This window comes from Acanthaster planci, linkage group LG09 (genome assembly GCF_054643075.1).
Source record: "Acanthaster planci isolate LZ-2023a linkage group LG09, COTS_SCS, whole genome shotgun sequence".
Classification (NCBI taxonomy): Eukaryota; Metazoa; Echinodermata; class Asteroidea; order Valvatida; family Acanthasteridae; genus Acanthaster; species Acanthaster planci.
The window spans coordinates 2,220,463-2,246,017 of record NC_141785.1 but is presented as its reverse complement, the minus strand read 5'-3'; the positions used below and the strand labels follow the sequence as shown (position 1 = coordinate 2,246,017).

Sequence of the window (25,555 nt, the reverse complement as noted above, 5' to 3'; positions counted from 1 at the left end):
CTAATATTAGTTTAACCATAATGACCATGACTTTCACCTATGGGCCCAAATGCTTCCGAAGGTCATTAAGACCAACCCACACATATGTATCAAGTTTAAAGTTGACATGACAAGTCATTCTTGAGTTACAGTGGGAAACTGATTACTTGCCTGGACACACCCACCCCACCACCAGAAACACACACAGTACGTACATGTACAAGTACATTCTCACTACCTGTTGTTGCATGGACATCTTTTGTTCTATTTTTTTTTCTAAGGTCCAGATAAGCACAAACATGTTAGGTCTGGCCCAAAGATCGTATAGCACCACATAGCGGCGCAAGATGGGGAACTTCACCGTGAATACACGTAAAACGTTGAAATAGCATGGTGCCATTTGAGCAAGAGATATGCCTGCGCAATGCACATTAATGTAAAGGCGCAGGCGCCGCGGCAGGCACGTGCACCTGGTGAGCCTGCACCTAAGCATTACCATGAAGTGCGCGGGTGGATCGCTTGCTCAAATGGCGCCCATGGTAATTACACCTTCCGGGCAGAGTTATCTATCTTGCGCCTTCGGTGCTATACGATCTTTGGTCTGGCCCACCCTGCATTGAAGGAAATTTTATTTTTTGATGGGAAATTCAGGACCAAGTTATGGGAAAAAGTTATCCAATAATGAATTTTAAAAGCAGCATGACGTGGAACCAAACTTTTATGGATGTAAGACTTAACCACTTCGTGCCGGGGCATTTTTCAACGTTGAGGATGATGGGCCGGCATGACTATCATTTTTTCCGTTTCAAAAATCCTTCAACAATTCATCATTCCATTTAACAGTCATTTATAGCCGCACGGAGTAATCTTTAGGCACTACTCTAAGTTGACAGGTGACCTTGATGCCCGAATATTTCAGCCAGGCCTGCAGCCTTGTAAACAGAGCCCAGATTGTGCGATGTTATACAACTGTCTTTTGTTCACGAACCTGGCTCAGTGCACTGCTGACCTCTTTTCAATAGGGGCCAGATTAGCACGCAGCGGTGCTGTGTGGCTCATCGCTGCTGTGGTGGAGAGCTTTTGTCCCTGGTGGTAATCCGCTTGCTCTAAATACCCCAAACCCTGGTATAAGGTTTCAAAATAATGCTGGATTATCACCACTTTTGAGAGTGAAAAATGCCGGTAATGCTCAGCAGCCTGGTCTTTTGTTCGGAGTACGGTCTTTTGTTACAGGGCCCTGTTTCCTTTGTCCGAGTTCGGAGACCCCGGCCACACATATAAACCATACGGCTCCGATTTCGGAGTCCCCGGCTGGTAGTGGTTAACCCTAACACTCCTCAATCCTTCACCTGTTGGAGGACTGAGGAGTGTTAGGGTTAAAACTTTGCATGGTGGTGGTATTATGTGGTGAAGGTTTGTGGTAACACTTGTGTGATTCTTTCTTTTGGGGGAGAAGGTGTACAGTTCTGAAAGTCAGTTGGGATGCAGCAGTAATCTTTGCCCGTCGGGAACTAGCTTCCTTGCGAAGTCCAAGAGGAAACTGAAATCTTGAGAAAACTGAAATCTTGAGGAAACTGAAATCTTAAGGGACCACACAATCCCACAAGGTATCGCATTCCACCTCAGTGGCATCTATTGGTCAAACACATCACATGACCATGTATTAACATTTGATAATGCCCGCTTAAAAGTGATAATGCCCGCTGTGTAAAATCACACGCTGGCAAATGGATACATGATTGTTTAATTGGGTCTGATTGGTCAGGAAGCTATGTGCACAAGACGTGCCATGTGTGCACCAAGTTCATTAAAGGGGATTCTATTGAGCTACTTTGAAAAGGAATATACCATAAAATGGATGATGGTGTGCATGAAAATGAGAGTAAAGTTTCCGAATAAAATCACTGGAAATCCATCATATTGACTTCTTTTGAAAAAGGTATTTATCAATGGGAGTAAAGGTGCTTGGCCAGTCTTAAACTAACATTTAAAACCTTGCTCAGGAGAATGAATGCTGGTAAAGCCCTTGCCTGTGGCTCTCGGGCATTAGTGACATGTATGGCCGGCTTGGGCATTAGTCGCGTCCATTCTCTTGCAGCAGCCTTAAACACATGTTTAAGATACTAGTGCCATTACATTGGTAAATTAAAGATGCCACAAAATACGGTATAATTGACTCTAACAATTTCACTAACACGGTTTACACACATACATACATATACATGTACATGTATGTACCGTACTGTATATGCAGGTAAAGGGGTTGTTCTGAAATCCCCTGGAGCCCCAACCCCTTCCACATACATATACATGTATGTTCAAGTCCTACAAAACACAGCTCTCTGAGTCTGTGACAACAATGTTTACATATAGCTTGCACTTGCCCTGTTAAAAATATTCCAAATCAAAAAAGTAGCAATCTTGAAAACAAAGCATGCGCATGATTATTTGATGGCTACAGGTACGAAATCCACATATGTACAACATAATGATGTATCATTTCACTTCGCACAGTGCCCTTGCTGCATTAATCCTAACCCCCTAGGGTGTGTGTAAAATCGTATTGAAATTGGAGGATTTGGGACTGTTAGGGTTAATATGGCCTCGAGCTCAATTACAACTTGTGTTTGCACTTTGCTCTCTAAGTTTGAATGCAGTCTCAGTCTGAACAGCTACCGGGGGTAGCTGAGTCACCTCGTTGTCTTGATTCCAACATTTTCTCAGTGGGGGTAATTTACAATGCACAACAGATTTTTTACAGCACAAAATCTAATCATATGGGATACAAACAGGCAGGGGAAGAACTGCCAATTACAGGAACAGGAGAAATACTCTAATCAAATAAAACAAAACAAGAATACTCTAATCCATTACATGAATGTATAAATTTTCACAAACAATATCATAATATGTCCACAATCACTCTGTTGATTGTTAATGAACAGAAAACTTTAATGGAGTGACAAATGTACATCAGGGAAAAATGACAACGCAACTAAGTTACAAACATTGCAATATGCATGCATGCACCAGGATCAAAGGGAAAGTGCACAAAATAAACTTGATGTCCAGCCTTTTGGAATTCCATTGAAAACCAGCTAGGATTCTCTGTAGTCTGTACGGCACTCGGTCACTACTTTTTCTCTACTATGGGTTGTATGGACTGTGGTGTATTGCATCCACCCATACAAATTGCTTGCTTTTCCAGCTGTTACTCAGTTTATGGCCATCAGGAATGTTGCAGCCAAGACATATATTACTTATCCATGTACCCCCTAGGTTAATACACCAGCAACAACACAACATGCAGTGAACTAGCCTTCCTTCAAGGCACCCTGGATGCTCAGCTGGTACTACCAAGACCAGTGCTAGTGGTGAAGTCTCAAGCGAGTGCCTTTACTATCTTGTGGAACTAATCAATATTTATTTATTCAAGGTGTAAGCACTGCAGCATGTGAAGCAGTTACAAAATATCAAATGCTGCCACTTTGCATGCTTTGTTTCAGTGCCAAGCACACATCCGCATAACTGTTTCATTATGATTGGCTATCATCATTCCATGCTAATGCAGAAGTGTTGACCCGATAATCCAATGAAAGATATCGATGTTCCCCTGTGCCTTCCTCGTGAGCGCATGTGATGTCTATGGTTTAAGTATAATTCTTATTGGCCAATATCCACAACATGCAATGCATTATGCACTAGGATTTCTCTACCAAAGATGCTGAATGTGTTACATGCACGCCTCTCTTAAAGTGGCACAACCCAGTGTGAAAATGTATGGTACGTCAACTAATGTTCAAGAATCATGCGCATAAATGTTATTCCTTTAAAGATGGCCACTTTTCTCACTTTGGAATATTTTGAATGGGGGCAAGTGCAAGTTAAACATTTTGGGCCTTGGTCAAGGGTTGTGGGGGCAAGGATTTTTTAGAACCTGCCATTGTGTGGCAGGTCTATTAACCAGTACCACAGTGTAATGCATGCATGTCATGCCCATTTACATGTACAGTGTACACTACATGCACTCACATAGGCAGCCGTACAGTACATGTACTGTACACGTAAGAAGCTATACAATGCATGACATGCAGATACTGGGGCAATGCTGCATCAGCAGTTCTTTTCAGATGCAAATAGACTATGGGGAATTTCATTTGATACAAATTTGTCGATGGGAAAATTGTCAATTTCCAAATTTAAGGCAGTGCATTTTACTTTCTGCATCCTAATAGAGGGATTAGAAAAATGTGTGCTCAAGAGATGGAAGAAATGGTGGTTATGTATTGATAACAAGTAGATCAGATTATTGAAATAGTTTGTACGTACATGTGTACATGTACTGTCCGAGATTTAGACCAGTCAAAACACATTTACTTGAATTGTTTTTCAATCAACACTAGTGTGAAACCGCCTTGTCAGGTAAACAGCAAAGTTAAATGCAAGGTCAGAGGTCACCAAATCTAGAGAGTGCAATCACAACTATTGGCATGACCTCTTTTTTGTTTCTCATAGGAAAGACTCAATTTGTTGGTAAACGAACTCCTGTAAGTTGAACAGTCCTTGAAAAAATACAGGACTGAAGGAGGTTGTTAGTGAATGTTTAAGTGACAAATTTGAACATAATTATACTTTAAAGAAACAAACAGGCTATAAATATGACAACAATAATTTAAAAAGGGAACCTTCATTAAAGTTGATTACCCTTTGGCCCTGGGGATTATTCTGCCCCAACTACTTGTACGCCAGGCCATAAGAAACACAGTCAGATAAAAGATCAGTCATGTAATTGTCAGGATATGAAGGTGGTTAGCTTTGGCGAGATGAGCATCTTGGGGGTGAATGGTGTAGTTGGGATTGGGGTGCTCAAGTACATGTATTTGTGAGTCTCTGCAAGAGCTGTTGGCTTTGAGATTGGTGAGTCAAGAAGAGGCTTGGGAGACCTGTCTGGATCATGTGGTATGTGCTGGAGAATACGGCAGGTACTGTAGGTATCGGGGCAGCTGGCTCCATGGTGGTGTCGGCATCATCTGCGCTGTCCTGCAGATTTGGTAGGTTTGACGGGACCGGTAGGTTTCTATCAGGGGGAGGGGACCTTTAAACATTCAGAGTATTTTACACAGTATGATGTGCTTCTAAACTGACTGCCAATGAACTTATGGACGATGCACCACAACCCATCAACAGCTGTCACCAGGCAGTGGCTCTGTCCTTTGGTTTTGTTGTGATCACCATGGAGGTTTGCTTGAGTTGGTGGCATGATGGGTAGTTTAACTGGATGTGAAGGGTAGTGAGCAGGCTATCCAAAACTTCTTGTGGGACAATGATGCACTCACATGTGGGAGCGAGGGGTTCATTTTTGTAAACAACAAGGAGACCATCTTTGGCAAGGGTGGCTACATATACATTTAGATATTGTTTGACATCTTTGGCATTAGTGACTTTTGGGAAGGTCGGGTCCCTTGCATGAGATGAGCTGTATGTATGACACAGATCTGGACACTCTGCCTGCAAGTTTGACCAGGCTGATTGGCTGGTGAATGTTAGCTTTGCCTTGCCAGTAACAATGTCCTGTGTGGAGATATGCTGGACAACTGAGTCCTCTACACGCTTCACAAACATGCAGATCTGACAAGATGTCAGTGCAGCCTGGTACATTTTGACTAGCAAAGTCTGATAGAATATTTGCTGATCTAATTAGATATCAAAATGATATCAATCAACAAGAATGTACCTAGATATTCGGGGGCTGGCGGAAAACTCTCCATGGCATAGTTTCTCAAATGCTTGAAACAAGGCTTGCTGTCTGTGAAAATGGAAGTTTTGTGCCTTAATTGGATGATGTATGGATTGAAATGTTTGGTGGCGGCAGCAATGGGCAGTGCCTCAACTTCACATGAAAGCCAGGTTGGCTGACATCCCTGAAATTTGGCACTGAAGATGCCGTAGAGGTGCAATGCACCATCACATGTGACGTACAGGGTGGCTCCAGTCCCATGATTCTTGACAGCTCCGTCTGTGACAATCTGTAACTGGTCATCTGGGCGCGGTAAAGTAATCATAAAGGTCTTACAAAAGGAAGCTTGTGCATCAGTGAAGGCGGTCTTTCAGTAGTTTCCAAGCTTCCTGACATACCCATGGCTGGCCTGATGTAGACTCGGACACTATGGAAAGGGGTGGCCACTCCACAGTACTTCATGAAGTTGCATGATAGAGGAATTTGAAAGAAGTTGCCAGTTCTCAAGGTATTTACAGTCTCTACTTTACTCAAGCACCATTGCTTCGGTGCACGGTGCACAGACGCCATGGTGCACTCTGAAAATAACTGATGGACGAGGAGAAAACTTGAATTCTATGGATAACAACTGCTCAGACACTAACCGTGTACGTGAATGGCTTATTACATATCACTGACAAGATGTTTAAGCACATTTCTCAGTATTTGATGGCAAAGGGTCATTTCTGGACACTGCCACCATGCCAGTGAGAGGATAGGGATTCCCTGAACACACAATAGCTGCAACGATGAAACCGCCTTGTCGGGTAAATGGCAAAGTTTAATGCACAAGGGCAACACACAAAGAATGAGCAAAATCAAAAACAAAGACTGAAGGTCAGAAGTCGCCTACTCTAGAGGGAGCCATCACTACTACTGGCACTTACAAATTTGGTCACACGCAAGGGGTAAGATTTGAGGAAACTGAAATATCCGGAGAAATACACCTCCTGAAAGTATGTTCCTCAATGTTTTACTTCAACAATTCATCGCACCAAATGTACCTGCCGTTTCCTTGCTTGTTGATATTTCAATCAAATTTTGAAATATTTTGCCTTCCCCTTTGCTGTCACTTTTTCCACCTGACTATCAAGCCACAAAAATTTCCACAGACCTTTTAAGCCTTTGTCAAGTGAAAGATCTCCACCACAATCGATGACTTTAAAAGAACAATTTTGATCAATCAAAATGACAACTGATGAACCTAAAAAAGTCACCTTAGAAGTCTTCCACACAGTAGTATACGACACATGTACATGTACACAGCTACAAGCTGTGCTGAGTCCTTATGGTTTAATACCATATACATGTGCAGTCGACTCTCGTTAATACGAGGGCCTCAGGACTTATCTCGTTTTATCCAGAACCTTGTCTTAAGCAAAAAGTATTTACCAACTCATATGTGTTGTTTGTTGAGCGTATTTGCTTTCAAAACAGTTCAAACATGTTCGTTATAGAAGTGAAAAGTACATACAGATTAAATAAAGAGTTGTTGTAATAAAACATGTATTATACTGTAATTGAGAAGATTGAAGCAGAAATTAATAAAAGGCAACAACTGGGCAAGTGGACTCATCACCAGTCACTGTCGAAGCGATGTAACCTTGTGAGACAACACGCATTTAAGTATATTAACATTTTAGTTGGTGACTGACTAAAAAGATGCAATTTTACACATGTACAAAGTGAAGGAAACCAATCATTTTTTTGGTGGACAATAGAGGACGTAAGTCGGGTCTGGTGGCCTGGGAATCACAAACGTCCACTTTCCATCATGTTCGTTCTGATCAGGGAGCATGAAAGCACCCACAAAGAAAACATTTCGACTGCCCCAAAACCACAGTTGTGGAGTAAGCGAGGATTATCACCATGCCTAGTACAACAGCAACTGTACTGAATGGGTTCATTGATTGACGAGTTGTTTTCAAAATGCTCGTGCTAAATACAAAGATAAATACATCTAAACTCGACCAAACCAGAAAAGCGCTCATCTCACTAAAATCTCATATTACCAATGCTCATATTAGAGGGTTACAGAAATAGAAACATAGTTCACATGAAGTGTTTTAAAATGACAATAAATATGTAACCATTTCAAAAACATCATCAATTTAATGTTTATACCCCATTAATTGAGACTGCAAAATGAATAAAAAGATCCTGTGTTTCCCTGCCCACGAAAAATCCCCTTTTGGCCATTTGCACTCCCAGGCTGATTGGATGACGTCATCGCCAGAACGATGCATGTACAGTGTACATGTACATAGTGCACAGTACATTGGTGTACATGCAGTATCGCACGCAATAGACCATGTTGTGTTTGATGTAGCTTGGCCCACAGGAAAACACTGTCTCAGTTCAAGGTAGAAACTTAAAAGACACAGTCCTAGCATGTACATGTATTTCTTGAACTGAAACAGTGTTTGTCCTGTTGGCCAAGCTACTTCAAACACAACATGGTCTATTGCGTGCGATACTGCATGTAATGTGCGCTATCATTTTTATGTGCTTTTTACAAGCTAAATTGTTTAAAAATGATTTTTTAAAATTAATTTGCTTACCCCATGGAGGAGTGGCTTGCTGTTTATCGTTACTGCATAATGCAGACTATTTCTGCCCCTGGATTTGCTCAGACTATCAAAGTTATATTCTATTTTCTTTAGGTATCATTTGTTTGAAGACATTTACAAATGTTAGACTCTTGTAATGTACATCTAAACAGTTTACATGGAATTTGTGCAATGCACATAACTAAACAGAACACCCCCACTGGCTTTTCCCAGGTGTAATCACACCAGACTGCTCAATTTGTGGGGTTTTAGATGACTGCATCTACATGTATCATACCACTGATTTGTTTTACATTGTGAGGTCCCTGCTTTGAGCAAAATCAAGAAAAAACACTGCAATTTCAGCTGTCAAAGTGAAAATTAAACCCATAGACTACAGGATATTCCAGAGTGCACAAACAAGACACACATACATGTACCTGAAGGGTCAGTATGTCCACGGACAGTTGTTTTTTCTTCCTTCAAAAAATGAGTTTTCCATGGCCAAAAATATAACTCTAGTAATATGCCCCTTTCAACATCAAAATGCAGTGGATCCATTGGAAAAACTTTATCAGGCAATAAAGTTATAGCAATTGTGGTGCAACCACCATACATGCCATAACCACACACAAAAACGGTTGACGAGTAGTTCAAAACATTTTCAATGAGCCAGTTTGGTACATGCATTCAAAAGAGCATGGTCATTCAGTGAGACCACATACACGTACATGTAGGGCCACACTGATAGTGCAGACCTCAGACACCCTTCATTTTGGGCATGCAGGACCTAATCAATAACTACGGCCACAGACAACCCTGTGACTGGAGGAAAAGATTTAACACCTGAAAATTGCAGTTTTTGTTCTCGGCCTGTGCCGGGTACCCGGGTACCCGGATACCCGCCCGTCGATTTAAAAACCCGGTTCCATTTTTCCGGGCCGGGTACCCGTAAAAAAGTAAATAAATTAGGAACAAACATTCATGCATAAAATGCCTGTGAAATTTCTTACTGAAGGACAGACTTCATGGAAAACCACCGTGCCAATGAAAACCCGGTCCCGCGGTCATACATGAAACTTGAATTCTGAAATCTAATTTTGTTACCCACTCCGCCCATTGTACCGCAAGTCGTTTTCCTAGTTCCTGAATTTCCTAGTTCACAAGAGCGAAAAAAACACTAAAATTCACGGGCGATAGGTCAATTGCTACGTGTGATTTTAAATATTTCTTTAAATTGAATAATCATATAAACCTTTGTATCTAATGTCTGCTTAATCAAAATGACTTTTTTAGAGTTTCCGGTTTTGTTAATTTACCGAAAACTGCAAGCTTTTCCAACACTCTCAGATCGCGCGGCGTTACCACGCAAAGTCGTTGCGAACTCAACTACACGGGCGCAGCAGAAATGTACGTGACGTAATGGGTTCGTCAACTGTGCGGCGCGGGGAGGGTAACGTTGATAGCTCACTGTACAGTTGAAAAGTCGAGTCAAACCTTACGCAATTTCTACCTTTTTAATTCATTGGAATTCTTATTTTTCATCTAATTTTCTCAAAATTAAAAGATTCTCTATTAGAAATGCAATTTTTTACAATGGTTTGGGCTTTTATTTGTGAAGACGTTTTTGTCTCGATCCTAAACCGATCCAGAATAGGTGTCATCGTCACTTTCGTTGATCAATCCTGTGAGTCAAAATATGAAAGCTTCGGTTTTGAAAAAAAAAATTGAAGTATATCCAAAACACAAAGTTGACTTCTGACCATATTTCACTCGAATTTGAGGATTTTTAGCTGCAGTCTTACTGAATAATTTTCGCGATCTGGAACTAGGAAAATGACTGTACCAAACCTATATGAACAAGAGACCAAAGGAGTTTTGTCTTATGAGGGGATAGCGCTGTTGATGTACACGTGCATGACTGTATTTGTAACTATCAAACCCTGTCAGCCTAAATGACTTTTGTGCGGAATAAGTAGTGCTTACTGTTTGAATTAAGAGTATTTTTGTCAAATAAAACAATATGAATGAAAATTACTTTATGTCGGGATTGACGACGAAGCGAGAGCGGACTGTGTAATATTCCAGCGGTACTAGGACTCCACACGGCGTGCGGTAAGTAGTGATCACGCACAAATTGCGCGGTTGATCGGCCTCTTTTTATAATCAAAGCACTAAATGTGCGCTACAAACCCAAAGGGTCAGAGAAGCAGTTTAGCTAAATTTTATACCTAGAAATATTCCGTTTCAAAATTTTTTTTAAAATAAAAGCAACTTGAATTTCCTCAGTGATTCAGCGGAACTGTGGATGAGGAATCGACCAAAAAGCAGGAATGATGCTTTCTGTATGTACTAAAGCATTTCAAATCCAAGTATTTTTTCATTCAAAAAAAAAGAAAATGTAAACAGGTGCAAGTCATAATACAGTCGGCCAATCAAATGTCACTTGTTGAAGTACTTATACATGAAAATCTCGACAACTGGACCTCAGGGGAATGGAATTATCCTGAAAAAGTATTTATTAAACTAAACCACTTCATTATGGTACGTACCTTCGTGTGGCAAAACTTTTGTATCGCTTAGTCATTTAACAACGTGAAGCGCTGCTATTTTTTTCACTTGGGCTTCCCTACGTGTGGTCACATGATCTTTCTTTTTACGATCACATGGCCGCTGCAGTGTCAGCGATTGGACTGCCTGAAGGGCACTACAATTGGGCCCGCGTTGCAGTCAGGTTAGTTCCAGCGTCTTGAAAGCCAGGATTACACAGTTGCAGCTACGTTGATTTATGCAACGTGCTGGTCCTCGTCAGAAATGAAATGAACTTGCGATGACTCCTAACCCTTTATAGACTTCCGATACTTTCAACGCCGTTTGAAGCATTTTGGAAGTGGTTTTTTGAATCAGAAACTTCAAAATAAGTGGATGTAATGGTGTGGGCATCGTTCGAGTTACGGTGGTATTTTTGTACATAAAACTTTAAGCCTTTTAACCCGTGACGTGATCGGGTCCGCACGTGACACGACCAGCGCTCACCATTTGTGCACTCCACGTGCGTTCCGCGTGTACGTGGTCACGCAGCATCCGGGACATTTCCTTTGAGCGTTTGCAAATTGAAGGTGTGTATGTCATGTAGGTGTTTTGCAGCTCTGTTCTCTTTTCTGACGTTCCCCGAGAAGATTTGTTTTTCTGTTTCATACACCCACAAAAAATTTGCAAACTGAAGGTAACAATTTCGTTTGATAAAAAGGTAGGAGAGATTAACTTCGACGTTTAGAACAATGTTCTGCTTGCTTCCTATGTACCAAATAGAACCATGTTTCGGGCACATGATCCACCGGGTCCCGCGCAATGCCATTTGTTATTAGGCGATCTCTTTTCCGGGTACCCGGGTACCCGATATTAACAAAAAACGGGTACCCGGTTCTAAAAATACCCGCGAATGCACACCCCTCTTTTGTTCCCCGAAAATAAACCTTTTGCTATCCATCCCAACAAGGGAAGCCATGATGGCCAAGTGCTACTAGCACTAGTACATAGTGGGCAGCTTGGGCCATATAAAAAACCTCAGGGGTGAAGGTGACTCAGATGGATACATTTTTTTGACATGAATAACATTCTTTTTCATCAATCAAATTTATCTTTGAACTGATTTACAGTATATTTTAGCTTGTATCTATCTTTTTTCAGTTTATCATGTTTTGGCCATACTGACTACACTATTTCAACCACTTTTAGTATTGTATAGACTCCCACAGTAGCTACACTCACCACAAAAAATTTGCATCAATTTACAGATGCAATATTAAACACAAACTGCATTTTCTGATGGTCAGCTTAACCATCGTTGAAAAACAGAATGTTTCTATTTCTCAAAAATAGCATTTTGGTGGAGATATACCTATGTTACAGATTGATGAAGACAATTACTAGCTGTCAAGTAAGATATTCACAGATTGTTCAGTAGTCCCATTTTAAACATTGTACCGATGGTTTACCCTACCTTTAATTTAGTGCACATGTAACAATGCAGGCATGAATACAAAACTGTTACTTAAAGCAGCTAATTGCTTAAATGTATATGTACAATGAACTAGACCTTGACATTAACAGTTGTCCGATTGCCTAGGACAAATTAATCTTTCAGTCAAGTAAAACTTGAGAAAAAACTGCCCTATGGACAGGTACTTTTCCTCTTAAAAATGCAGTTTTTCATGGCTAAGAACAGCAGTCTGCAAAGTTACCTTTTACTTTTGTTAGTCTCCACATGCAAAAAATGCTATGAGTGGGTATGCTTTTGTTGCAACATATTTCATACATCAGGCATGCAGCCTCCATGAGTCAAAAGAGCAGGCATGTCATAAAATGTAGGTACGAGTACAATGCCGACCTCGTTCCCATGGTGTTGAGCAGTGCACCACAGGGCTGGGCTAGAAAGAAAGTAACCACTTGGGTTGAGGTTGGTATGATGCATGTTTTACATTTTAAGCAAGGCACCTTTCCACACAAGGTAAAAAAGGGGAAAATGAATTTTAAAATACTCTAGTGTTTGTAGGGCACAAATTCCCATTGGTTTACACTTACATTTTTCAGGACGTACATGAACAATGTACACACAGTTAGACAGGACCCAATTTTAGGACTCAGTTTATGGTTGCACGCCAGTAAATTCACACATCACAAGTTTTCATTGTCCAATGGACAAGTGGCAATGAAAACTTGTCTTGTCATACCTGTCTTGGATGCTGTCTGTTCATTGGCCCAGAATGGTCACATGACAGGGTGATACATGTATCCACACATCACACTCACCATGAGACATCTCATTCTGCACTTGCGCGAGACAGAAGAGCTTCGGGAAATTCGAGAGCGACCATTTAGTTGATAATTAAGTCAGTTTTGAGTGGTACCCATGGTACGTTTTAAGCATAGGTTACCAGGGAATGGTCGTGCTCATATAGCAGACTCGTTCCATCCCCACAGCGTATGAGGTAATGGAGGGACCACCAACTAGACATGATATGTGAACTTGAAGTCACTGGTATCCGCACTACTTTTACATGAAAGAGAGTGAGGGAACAATGCATTCACAGACAACGTTGTTTATGTCTGTTATGTTAATTATATAGTGTGTTAAAAAAAAAGGAAACCGAGATTAATTTCTGTATTTTTTAGACATGGCTAAATATTTTAGAAATTGGTAACCACCGTTAATTAACTAATGATGTCCTCTTTCTTATGACATCAAGAAATCCAATTTACTGTCGCAGATGACTGAGCATGAAGCAGTTCAATCAACCATGTCAGACCTGGTCTTGCACCTGACAGATGTTTTGGTAAAGAACCTTGTCTGCTCAGTGCAAGGCTTTTGTTGAGCCTCCAAATTATGCAATCCTCAGCATGTTATTTCATTGCACACTCCTGAACAGTTGGAAAGGATGTTCATTTCTCAGACCAGTACAATGCAGCTTACAACTGAGCATCGTATGTTTGTGGTAACAGAGTGTTTAAGGTAGTGTTGGGTGGTTCCAGAATTCTCAGAGCTGATCCATAGTGGGTATTTTGAATTTCATTTTTTCCTCTTCGTAGACTAGTCATGGCTGGAATAAATCTGCAACATGTACATATATGTACAGCCATGATACAATTCAGCACTGCTTCCTCCTGCACTAGTTTCCACTCTACGTACATGTATAAAAAGACTTTAATCAGAACAACCACCGATTCGCCATTGCAAGTACATGTAAATTTACCCACAATACAAATAGAATTGTTAACCGTGCCGTGGAACTTCATGTATGGCTGGATCATGTGTACTTATTGAACATGTGCCAAATGGCCATGGACCATGCATAAACTAGTCATTCATCCACAGTGGGCGGATCAAAAACTCTGCCGTTGCCCAGGTCCATGCATGGAACCGGCTCAGAAGTGAGAAGTTGAGAACCGAGACCCTCGCTGGCGTATAAGTTCGGGCAACTGCTAGGCTATTTCTTAACCACGCCACAATTTTGCCTGGTGTCATACATGTATATGCTGAAAATACAACACGTCACACACAAGTACCAGGTAAAATTCACCAATGTTGAAGTCACAGCCACATGTAAACAGTCTTCCAGCTTCATGGCTTCTGGCTGTCAAAGCTCCACTGCACCGCACTTTCAGTCACCAATGTGGTTTGGTAACCAGAGACAAGGGTATTTTACAGTTCACTTGTGTATGCATTTTTCCTTGTGTGGAAGGGTGCCCTGCTAAATGTACAGCATGTTGATTTGCTATACACGTACAAGCAGGAGCAGCAGTGATGCGGATTGGATGTTTAGAGTTGTCACTCACGGGCGTTAAGCCGTGACTGGGACTCAGATTTGATGTTTGAAGCCGGCTCTTTGAATGTGGAACCGCTAATGGTGGGTACCCGGTTCTTCACAAAAGCAGAGCCGCCGATTCCGATTTTTTTTTGGAACCGCGGTTCAATGCGAGCACCGACCTAGTTTGAGGACTGGAAGCCTCCAGCAAATAGCAGATGCATTTGGTCTGCGTTTTGCTGACCATGCCATTTCTACCAAGTCTAAAACTTGGAAAAACATCTGAAAGTACCAAAGGGAAGGGCCAAGCTTGAATCTCAACAAGGGTTGTTCAGGCCGATGAAGAACATCAGGGCTGTCTGTGAGTTTCCACAAAGAGACCCACATGTCTCTGGCAGGAGAAATGGGCTAGGAATTGTTGGAGTTAGGCTATGGTGAATTTCCAAAATCCAACAGGATTTTCCAGTGAGAAAACACTCACCTCTGTTTACTTACATTTGCATATCTGCGCGCATGTGCGTCAAACCTCGCTGAAAAAGGTCGCCCAAGTCACACCCTCTGCGCCCACTGCATATCCCCCATAAAAGGGTGCGTAGGACTAAGACTCGTCCTAGTTGGTTTTTTTTTGAGGTCTCTTGATTTTATTTATGTGGAATAGGGAGGGATGGTAAACAGAGGTGAGTGTTTTCTTACTAGAATGGAAAATCCTGTTGGATTTTGGGATATTCCATTACAGAAAACATCTCACCTCTGTTTTACCTACATTTGCAGAGTAGCACCGTAACAATTTGGGAGGGAAGGGACATGGAAGGTAACAAAGGTCTAAACTGAGCCCATTCAAATATGAAAAAGGTTGTTTAGACATACCCGGAAGCTGCCTATCTAGTTGCGAGAAACGGTAGCTTTCTCGGGTGTACAGGCTGCTGATCGGCCGACCTGCTTGAGGGTTTTCCTGCTCACGACACCCTCTGCTTGAACCACATCCTTCAGGTAGCATGAACTAAAGTGATTAAATTCTCCCTGAAGGTTGTTTTCATTATTCCTGAAACAGAAACTCCAAGCTGGTGGGCAGAGGATGTTGATGCGCTGCTTGTCTCCTGGGCACCTCATTTCAATCCTCAATATCGAGAGGGCTTACACGTATTATTGCCTCCGAACTCATTTGAGCAATCGTGGTCACAGAGGCCGGGTGACGTAGTTGGACGGTCATGATGAACAACTGCTTGATATCACTTCATAGGGTCTGCAAACAAGCAAAGCAATGTGTGGAAGCTCTTGAACGGGGTACCACCATAAATCCCCTGCCATTGTTGAAATCACTGTCAACCTTGGGATGAAGGCACATATATCTAAGGAAAAGAAACCTGTTAAATGATCTGTGGAAAGAAACCCCTTGTTACTGAGGCATACACCTTTGGGTTGCCAGTAAAGGTGGACTGGTTCTGTGGACTAGGCACAGAATTGGCGTCCTCGTGAAATTGTTCGGGCAGCCATGAAAAATACCGCTTTAAAGGTTGGTTGATGAAGCATACGAGCCTCTGTTGGATCAATGTGGGACTTGGGATACAGTGATGCCCTGATCCCCCTCAATGTTTGTAGGGGGGAAACTCTGATGATAGGTGAAGCTGAAGAATGGAGATGAACAGCCATCGTCTTGTACTACTTCGGAAAGTGGAGAAGACAGCTACCATAAGCCTGCCTGTAGGGCTCCACCGGTGTTGAGTTACCTAGGCAGAATCTACTTCCCAATGTTCAGTTACTCTGAGGGAGACTATGACAGCATCCAAGCAAACAAATGAAGGGAGGCTCTATCCAGATGAGCCATTGGAGACTAAGGTTGGTTCAGGAGGTCTCAGCAGTTGAGGAGCCCGACTGGAGAATGAATAAATTATGCATGTAGGCTTATGAGGCAAGGGAACAAAGGCTGTTGTGGCCAAAATGAAACAAAGCGAGCATTTTGGATAATTCTCTTTCTCATGAGTAATTTGATGTATTCATTATAACAGAAAGGGGAGGCGAAGGCATGAATTCCCCTCACTGAGGTTGAGCGAAAATGAAGGGATCAAACTGTGGAACATCCTTGATAACACTGTTTCCCACAAATAACTGGAAGTACCCCTTATTGAATTTCCCTCAACTGTGGTTGAGCAAATATGAAGGGATAAAACTATGGGACATCCCTAAAACCTCTGTCTCTAACAAGCAAATGGCACGAGTTTCCCTAACTGAGATTGAGCAACAAATGAAGGGATCAATCTTTGGGAATGAAGTTGCCCTGTGGTGAGGCCCCGACTGAAGAAGTCTTCCTCTGACCAGTGGGTGGCTTGAAGAGAGAAACAATACCAAAATGACAAAGGTCCATCCTGTCTGCGGTCTAGAGGCAGAAGGCCTCAAGTAATGTGGTCTGACAGAACTTGTTATCAAGCGCAACAACAGGCTACAGCTATAGCTGCAGAAGGGCAAAGACCACTATGCCTCAAATACAACCTCACAAATACTGGAAGGGCAAGGAGGCCAACTGAGATGGCACCCAGGCTGTTATGAAAATGTCTGTGGTCGTCATCTCAAGAGGGCGCTAACTTTGATATTGCCACCCCCCAACAATGCATAAAGTAAGCCAAGTAGTTATATTGAATGGCTGTACAAAAATAAACCAGTAAGGAAGGCTTGAGCCTTTACGAAGTACCTATTATAGACTGTACTGTTGCATGGGCACTGTTGATTCCAACACTGATCACAACGAACCCAAAAGAACCTGTGCTACATGTATCTTGTATGCACGTGTTTTATGGAATGTATCTCACGAAGGTAATAAAAAACCTGCTTTCAGCAACCTAACTATACAGTTGACCATGCCTAAGAATTACAAGCAACTGAAGTCCTAATGTACAACTTGCGCCAGTCAAGTAACCACTATGGGAACCCAAGGAGAAAGAGGTCAAGCCAGGTCACACATACATGAACATATAGCGTCTAATCTCATGGAAGCCGAGAAGTAGATGGAAACCTAGAGCTGTGCTAATGAAATTTGTAGGAACATCCTCACCAAGGAAACCACCTGGAATAACAAATATGAATGCAGGGAAAGGGGGCAAATCCTGTGAATGAACCTGTACAACTGCAACGTGGACATGTTGGGGAAGTGCAGGAAGACTAGCATAACACCTAGACATCCAAAGGCTATCGTAACTAAAGTATAGTACAAAGGCAGCCACTTAATAACAGTGAAATAAAGTGGAAGGCTAATGGTAACCAAAAGAGGATGCTGCGGGTCCAACATTATGCACCACTGCGACATGAATAGCGTACTTGTACCTTGTTCGAGAAACACACTGAGCACAAGGCGCCTACCCAAAGACTATATAATTCTTAGTAGGGCAGGCGATGCAGAGCAGGGGCTAGAGCTGCAATAAGGAAAGTGATTATAACTCAAAACAAGGGTGCACAAGCTAAGGCACTCTACCTGAGCATGACAAAACTTGCATCCCATGCGGCGCGCTGGACAAAATACGGTAGCTCCTGGAGCAACCCTAACAGGGGGACGCAAAGTGCAAGAGTGCCAAGTTCAGAGAAAGTGAATGCACGAACACGCCCGCACGCAACGCACCTGAATTAAACATACATATATGGAAGGCACCTAAAGATTGTGCAAGGAACACACTGAAAAAGGCGCAGCCAAATATACTGAAGAATGGTCTGCACATGTCAAGTCACAGAATGCACAGAAGAACCCTGCCGGAGGACCTTGAACCGGAGGGTCCAACTCGAACCCAAATGTGACACCACAAAGTAGGAAAACGCAGTGCTGCGAGTTAAATTTGAGTACGGGAGTCCCTATAGACTGAAGCTCTGAAGGGCAAACGTAAGGCAAAAGTGACTAATGACAACAGCTTCAGTGGAATTAGAACTATTACAGCTGCAGAAGATTGAATAATCTGTTAGAGAGGGTAGCTAGGCCTATTGGCCCAAAAAACACAGAGATTAAGACACATTGATTACTGTGAATAGAACTGCTTCACAAAGGTTGAGGAGCACATCGGTCAACAAGGGAGAACGGGATCTAATCCCCATGAAACAATCAAAAATCTTTTTTGTGGTAGGCCTACATGTACATGCACAAGTGCTAAAATCCCTACAATCACCTGACAATAAGATAGGACATGTAAATAAGGCACGATTGGAAAAAAAAAAGTTGACATGATTGAAGCTTACCTACATGTCATCACTGTAAGTGATAGGTTAGCCAGCTAAGGAAAAAGGAGGCCATCTTCATCAGCCGATAAATGACAGGAGAAAGGGCTCTGACCACCGACCCCCAAGTGTCAACGGGGGAACGGATGTCAATTTGACCATGATCCGACGAGTGGGAGCGAGGCCGTGAACGGGCGCGAACATCGCGCTGAGGTCCAATGCAGTGGGAGGCCATGGGTAGGCCTACTGCTGGGATGGGTAGCATGGTATGGCAGTCGGCAAAATGACACCGAGAAATGGTTCCACAATTCATAGAGACAGTTATATCATGGGCTATTGCAAAGGGTGAAGGAATCTGCCGGAGAAAATGAAAATAGTTCTTGGGAAACACTGCTGAAAGATCTGGATGCTCGTAGTACCGATGGGCTAGTCGTTTGAAGAGTAAGACCAAGCACTTGGATGAGAATGAGGTTGACGCTGTTTCATCTAACCTGTATCTGCAATAAAAAGGTTGTCGTCCACGTGGCTGAAAATGTGCTGCCGACTTGAGGCGGTGGTGGTGCCCTGGGCCTCTGTGACCGAGCGGGGGCGGCCGGACGTTCAGATGACTGTGCTGCATCGAGCGCTGGGCCGTGCTGTTCCGCACGCGCCTGGACATTGGACTCCGCTGCTGCCATGTGCTCATGCAGGCTACCGAAGGTGTGCGGAACCTGCCAGGGAGAAGCCCTGTTAGGTGCTGGTCACGGACTTGGCCCCGGGGAATTTCCACTCGTAGAACACGGCTGAGTAGATTCGGTCGACACGGCGGAAATGACATGCTTGGAGGGCTGATCAGGCTTGGAGGAACCGGGGGATTTGCCCGGAACGTGGCTTGAACTATAGGTAGAACTTCCAGTCCTGCGTCGAGTTTTGGCGGTCTTCGCCATTTTTACATAGAAAATAGCAAGGTTGCGTGTAAACATTAAACTCTATTGTGTACTAAATTCACACGACGTCGACTATGCACATCGCTGAAAAAAAATAGGACGACTCTTAATCTACGCAGCCTTTTATGGGGGACATGCAGTGGGCACGGAGGGTGTGACTTGGGCGACCTTTTTCAGTGAGATTTGACACACATGCTCACTGATAAGCAAATGTAGGTAAACAGAGGTGAGATGTTTTCTGTAATGGAATCTGGTGCAAAACCAATTTCCAAAATATTTAGCCATGTCCAAGAAATGAAGAAATTAATTTTGGTTTCCTTTTTTTTAAAACACACTGTACAGTTTCACAATAGGCCTATCGTCTTCTGAACTTCTGAAATTCAGAGCTTGTTTCTTTAGATTCCTTAAGAGAGAGGTATGACAAAACAATTGTTGACTGCTATGATGTGGGATATGACATTTTGAACACACATAGCATCCCCGGCTTTGCCTCAGGGCACTCCCTTGGGTATTTAAAATGTCATATCCCACATCACAGCAGTCAACAATTGTTAAACGGTGAGGCACGCTTAAAAGTATAAAATAAATAGATTTCCTCATGAATTCCACACATTTGAAAACAGAGACAATGACAAAACTTTGAAGCACATTTCTAATGTGATAAATCAGCTAAAGGCGTAACTCCAGGAGTGGGGGGAGGGTTGAAGTAAATGCAATGGAATGCCGCTACATGTATAACACATTTGGGTATAACCCTCTTGGCTCCCGAAACTCTCTGTGCATTTTTATCAAACATAACAATTTGTTTTCATTAAAAGAAACACATTTTGAACCGATGATAATAACTCAAAATTAGGGCAAATTGCATTTATGATGGAAAAAATGGCCAACCCAAGGCATGGTCAATTCATGTATTGGTTTTGAGTAGCTTACATGTATATTGCATGTAATGTGTAAGGTGTCTACTGGCGGCCACGAAGACCAGCTGCCAAGTACATTATGTACATATGCACAACTGCCAATGCAGGTGTGAGAAACTTTGCATAATAATTACCACAAAGCCAGGAGATCTGACCTCAAAAGATCCCCAAAACAGGAAATAGACACAACCATTTGTTATTTACATGTATTTACATCAATATCTTGCAAGGTTTAATCTTTTTTTTAAATGCTCGCCTGACATTTTGTTGCTGACTTGGACATGCATGCGGCTCCTGTGCTGCTGAAATAGAAATGGTTCCCGGCATGCCCCATTTATCAAAATGCCTTTTTACTGAAAGGAACCAGTGTAACCGTGTTACACATATCACAAATGAATTCTAAGCCATGAATAAAGGAAAACTAGATTTCACTTTGGGTATTGTTTTATTTTTCTGTGATCCTACTTCCAATGAGGACAACATGAAAGTTGAAACATGAAAAGAGAACATACATTTAACAAAATGCAGGAATTTCAACTTTAAAAATTTTCTAACTGTACTTTTTGAGTGAAAATTTGCACACTAAAGCTTTCGTGGGGTGGGTGGTGGCATATATTTGAATTTGGGCCACAGTTCAGAGCAGGAGCGAGCATCCGTGACTCAAACACACTGTACTGAACTGCTATACCAAACATTTTGTGCCGACCCCAATGTGGTCATTATGACAACGTTCCACTGTACCCCCATCTCCATTTGCTGATGGTGGGAGGAGGGGCTGATTTAATCATTTTCTCCACTACTTTTTGTGGTTAGAAACGAAAAGGTTTGTTGGGACACAAGGTTAAGGATGTAAGCTTAGTAAATATGATGCACAGTATGTTTATTTGTTTTACAATGTCCCCCACTGAAACGTGGTACCAGTCCCAATAAAGATTTGTGCCATTGGTTGTATACAGTATGTAGCTTCACATACAGTAGTGGAATGTATAAACCAACTTACGTTGCTCCAATAGTCTTCAGTTTAAGGAATTGCGGTGTAAACTGGTAGCGCACAAACCTGCCAGCATTAGGATCAGTGTCATCAGGGTCTTGCTCTACATCCTCATCCTCCTCTGTAAGAGTAGTAAGAGTACATACCTGCACATGTAAACCATTGCTATACTTTGTGTGGACCAAAGGTATCCACACAGTGTATATGTAGGCAGTGAAGATGTTGTGTGTTAAGGTGGGCATGCAAAAGGATGGTTTGTAACATTAGTTTCCCTGAAGTATTGATTCCAGTCTCAGCATACTGTATCTGAATCTACATTGAATGTATATGTTTAAAAAACATGACACATAAAAATTTGGACATCTCAGTCACAAGAATTTCAACATTTCCTGACAGGTTTGTCACCAAGACATTATACTGTGGAATGAAACCTACAAGAACATCCATTTTCATATCAGAGTCATTCTATAAGTTAGGGGTTCAATTTTTTTCATGTTCCTGTCACATCTGACATACGTGTATGGTTTTGTAAGTTCAGAAACACATTTTCAATTTCCAAGAGCGATGGATTGATGCAAATTACCAGCTAAACAAATAGAAATAGTTTGAAATCATTTCAGTGATATTTCCATGTCAAATTACACACAGGGACACAAAAATATCACACTTTTGGACCCTAAATTTATAGAATGACCCATTAGGGAGTCATCTGTGATTGGCTTTTTGTGATTGGCAATAATTTGTCAGGGGGTCAATCAACTCCGAGAGAAACAAAAGGGCATGTTTTTACACACCACTGATGGTCCTTACATGGGAAAGCACACACAGATTCATGTGCATTTGTCGTGCGGCATGCTGAGCGCTGGATCAACTTCTGTTTGAATGTACAGTCTCTGCATACATGTGCTTACTAGTAAGCAGGAGGTCGTGGGTTCGAGTCCCACCCGAGTAAGCTTGTGAGGTTTTTTTCGCAAGCTCTCGGACAAGCACTGAGCATACAGTGTTTATTAATATACGTTGGGTAAGGGCAAACCCGTTATATATAATTATCATCAGATCGGTATTAAAAAATTTTAATGAAAAAATCATTAAAAACATCAGTATTTTGGGCCTGTTTGCAATGATTCCAGTAAGGTTGTGCAACAGTTATCATATTCGGTTATGTGCTTTGCCATTGGGTACCAGTTTGTCTGTTGCATTATTGTTTGGGTTGGTTTGTTTACAGCGGTTTCTGAATTCACACAATTGTGATTGTGACAATGGATGATGCCGAATTTGGGACACATGAGACGGGGGATTCGGCCCTTGCAAGGTATCCTGATCGTAGTAACATGTTAATAAACGCGCACTATGGGTCAGAGGCACCCAATGGCTGAATTTGATTGTTGTGTGATGATGATAGCGGTGTGTTTGTGCTTACAAGAAGCCAGTATGGTGTGGTTTTGCGCTATCAAGTGGAATACCTCTTTTTCCAGATCAATGAAAGAAAACTACTGTTGCGGTAAAGTTAGTTACTCGTTTTATTTTTGGTTTTGGATAACAGGTTTTGAATTTCGGAACCGGATTGCAGAATTCAACCCTGATAATCGAAAATCCGGATTGGAATCCCACCCCTAAGTGTACATATACACCAAGCTAGGGCGATGTTCAAGCGTGTGTTCTATACCTATATGACAGTTCCTTCATTGCTGCATAAAGCTCATATGCAAACAAACTAGCACACATGTGATTTACATGTATCTGCGCATACATAAATAGTCTGAATGTGAAAGCTTGGTGCACTCCTGGTAAACAGCAAAAGTAGAAGCTGGTGTGATAGTTCACGGTCTAATGAGAATTGGGTTCTTGGTCATGAGTACATGTATTTATGACATATAAAACTTAGAATGACTAACATGATAGGAACTAGGTGCTGAAACCACAATGAATCTGCATTGAGAAACCAAGCCAAATAGAGATGACTTCAATGGCAGACAACAGAGGACTTATTCAACATTTTTTTACAAATCTGACTTCTTTGGCTAATTTGATAGGAATGGGATAAGCAAAGTAAAAACAAACTTTACCTGATGGAGGTGGCTTTGCAATCTCAAAGAGGACTGTTGACGTGTCCATGTCTCTGATTTTGAACCTAGTGAAGTCTATATTATAAATGTTAGCATCTGGATCACATAAATAATCTGTGGAAGGAAACAAATACGGAGGGTTAACAGTTTGGAAAATGATGAAAACTACATGGTACCAAGGGTGGCTCAGAGTCTTGACAGTGTCCCCCTTAGGCACTGTTGTGTGGTTGTAATAGTTAACAGCCGAGTATTAACTCAAATGCTCTGCGAAACCATCTGGCTTGGTAATGGTAAATCCTCTTGACCTATGCAAGACTGCATTACTGTCCAGTTGGGATCTAGAACAGAAGGCTGGGCTATGGTCTGACATCATATGTCAGGTTGGTGAGATTTTAATCCAAGTTAATCACATCCTAAATGTACATGTTCCTTGCAATTCCACCCATATTTACCTGTAGACATAGAGTAGCAAATACGGGAGCCTAGAAGAGATTTTAACCAAAAATTCTTTCAGAGAGCATAATGGCAAGACATTACCAAAGAAAAAAATGATTCTGAAATTTGCAAACTGAGACTTTACTGATTACCTCAGGGCTGCAAACACTCAAACACTGAGCAAGAGTCACACGTCAGATTGTATTCTCATGCCCGTATGAGATCTTTCACACAAAAAAGTTAATTGTATTATTAATTACACTTGTGTTTGTTAGGTAACAAACAAAAAGAGTTGTTTTGGGAAAGCTTTTGCCCTTCAGTCAACAGTACAGAAAATTTTAGCAATGGTATTTTTGCATTTGCTGTTATCAAACAAGACCTGTTAAATGGAATGGACTATTTAGGCAACTTCACCTGACAACTGACTTCGTAATCATGACAACACAATTGTGTCTTTAAACTTTTAAAATTAGCATGCCTAAACAAACACAAGATGAAATGGCATCAATAATCAACGTCATGATTTCGTCATCACGGAGTCTTCAACCTGATGCATGCGGAGCGTACAATATGTTTGGTTCGTTTCATCAGGAAAATGAGAGGGTGTGAGTAAAAGCTCAGATTTTTTCAAGCAATAGTCTTAAAACCATGGGTCAAAAGATTTTAAGAGCTACATGTATGCATCAGTTTGGAATCTTTTTTAGGGAAGATTTCGTTTAGCGACATAAAACCTGATCAGCATTGAACTGACCTAACTGGGCTGCATTCAAAAACCCATAACGTTACAAACACATAAAAAGTAGGGATGCAAGTCACACAAAGTAGTGACTTGAAGTTCTGTCAGCAGGTCAGGGACCAAGGCTTGATCTGGCAACGCCGCGCCATTGCTTAATTGAGTGATGATGAGGTCATTCTGATCTCTCAAGATTCCGAAAAATTCCGAGATTTCCATTTTAGACACTATTCTGGAAAATCCACAAACAAATCATAAAATTGGCAAAATTAGCTCGATGAAAACATTTACAGGACCATTTATACTTCTCAAAAGAGCTTATCCAAAGCTCACTTTTTTTAAAAGAACTGTTTTTTTTTGGGGGGGGGTATTCTGCAACATTTCTATGCCAGTATGTTTTCAGCAGCAGGCAACCATGGCAGCCATTCACATGTGCATGAAAGACATTAGATGTCTACACATTCACATCTGTCAAGGCCAATATTCCAAAACCCACTTGACAAAAAATATGCTTTAAACAATCAATGAACACATCAAATACCAGCAAATTTATACATAAATCAAGTTTAGCAAAAACTTCCATATTTTTGCAAGATGATTTTGTCAGCTGAATCTGTGTACTTGGCAGTAACAAACTGACATCGCCTGAAAGGTTCTCAGCTATGCACTTTAAGGGAACCATAG

The 25,555-nt window shown here is 41.7% G+C and overlaps 1 protein-coding gene across 1 annotated transcript in view; it reads right to left on the bottom strand.

The window, feature by feature from the left end:
* Positions 1-25,555, bottom strand: part of LOC110987556 (protein unc-119 homolog B-like) — a 46,355-nt gene that overhangs the window by 13,533 nt on the left and 7,267 nt on the right. Inside the window, exons 2-3 of the mRNA XM_022250372.2 lie at positions 23,704-23,817; positions 21,647-21,758 (exon numbers count right to left, since the gene is read on the bottom strand). Coding sequence (XP_022106064.1) covers positions 21,647-21,758; positions 23,704-23,817 — 226 coding nt within the window. The remainder of the gene's footprint in view (positions 1-21,646; positions 21,759-23,703; positions 23,818-25,555) is intronic.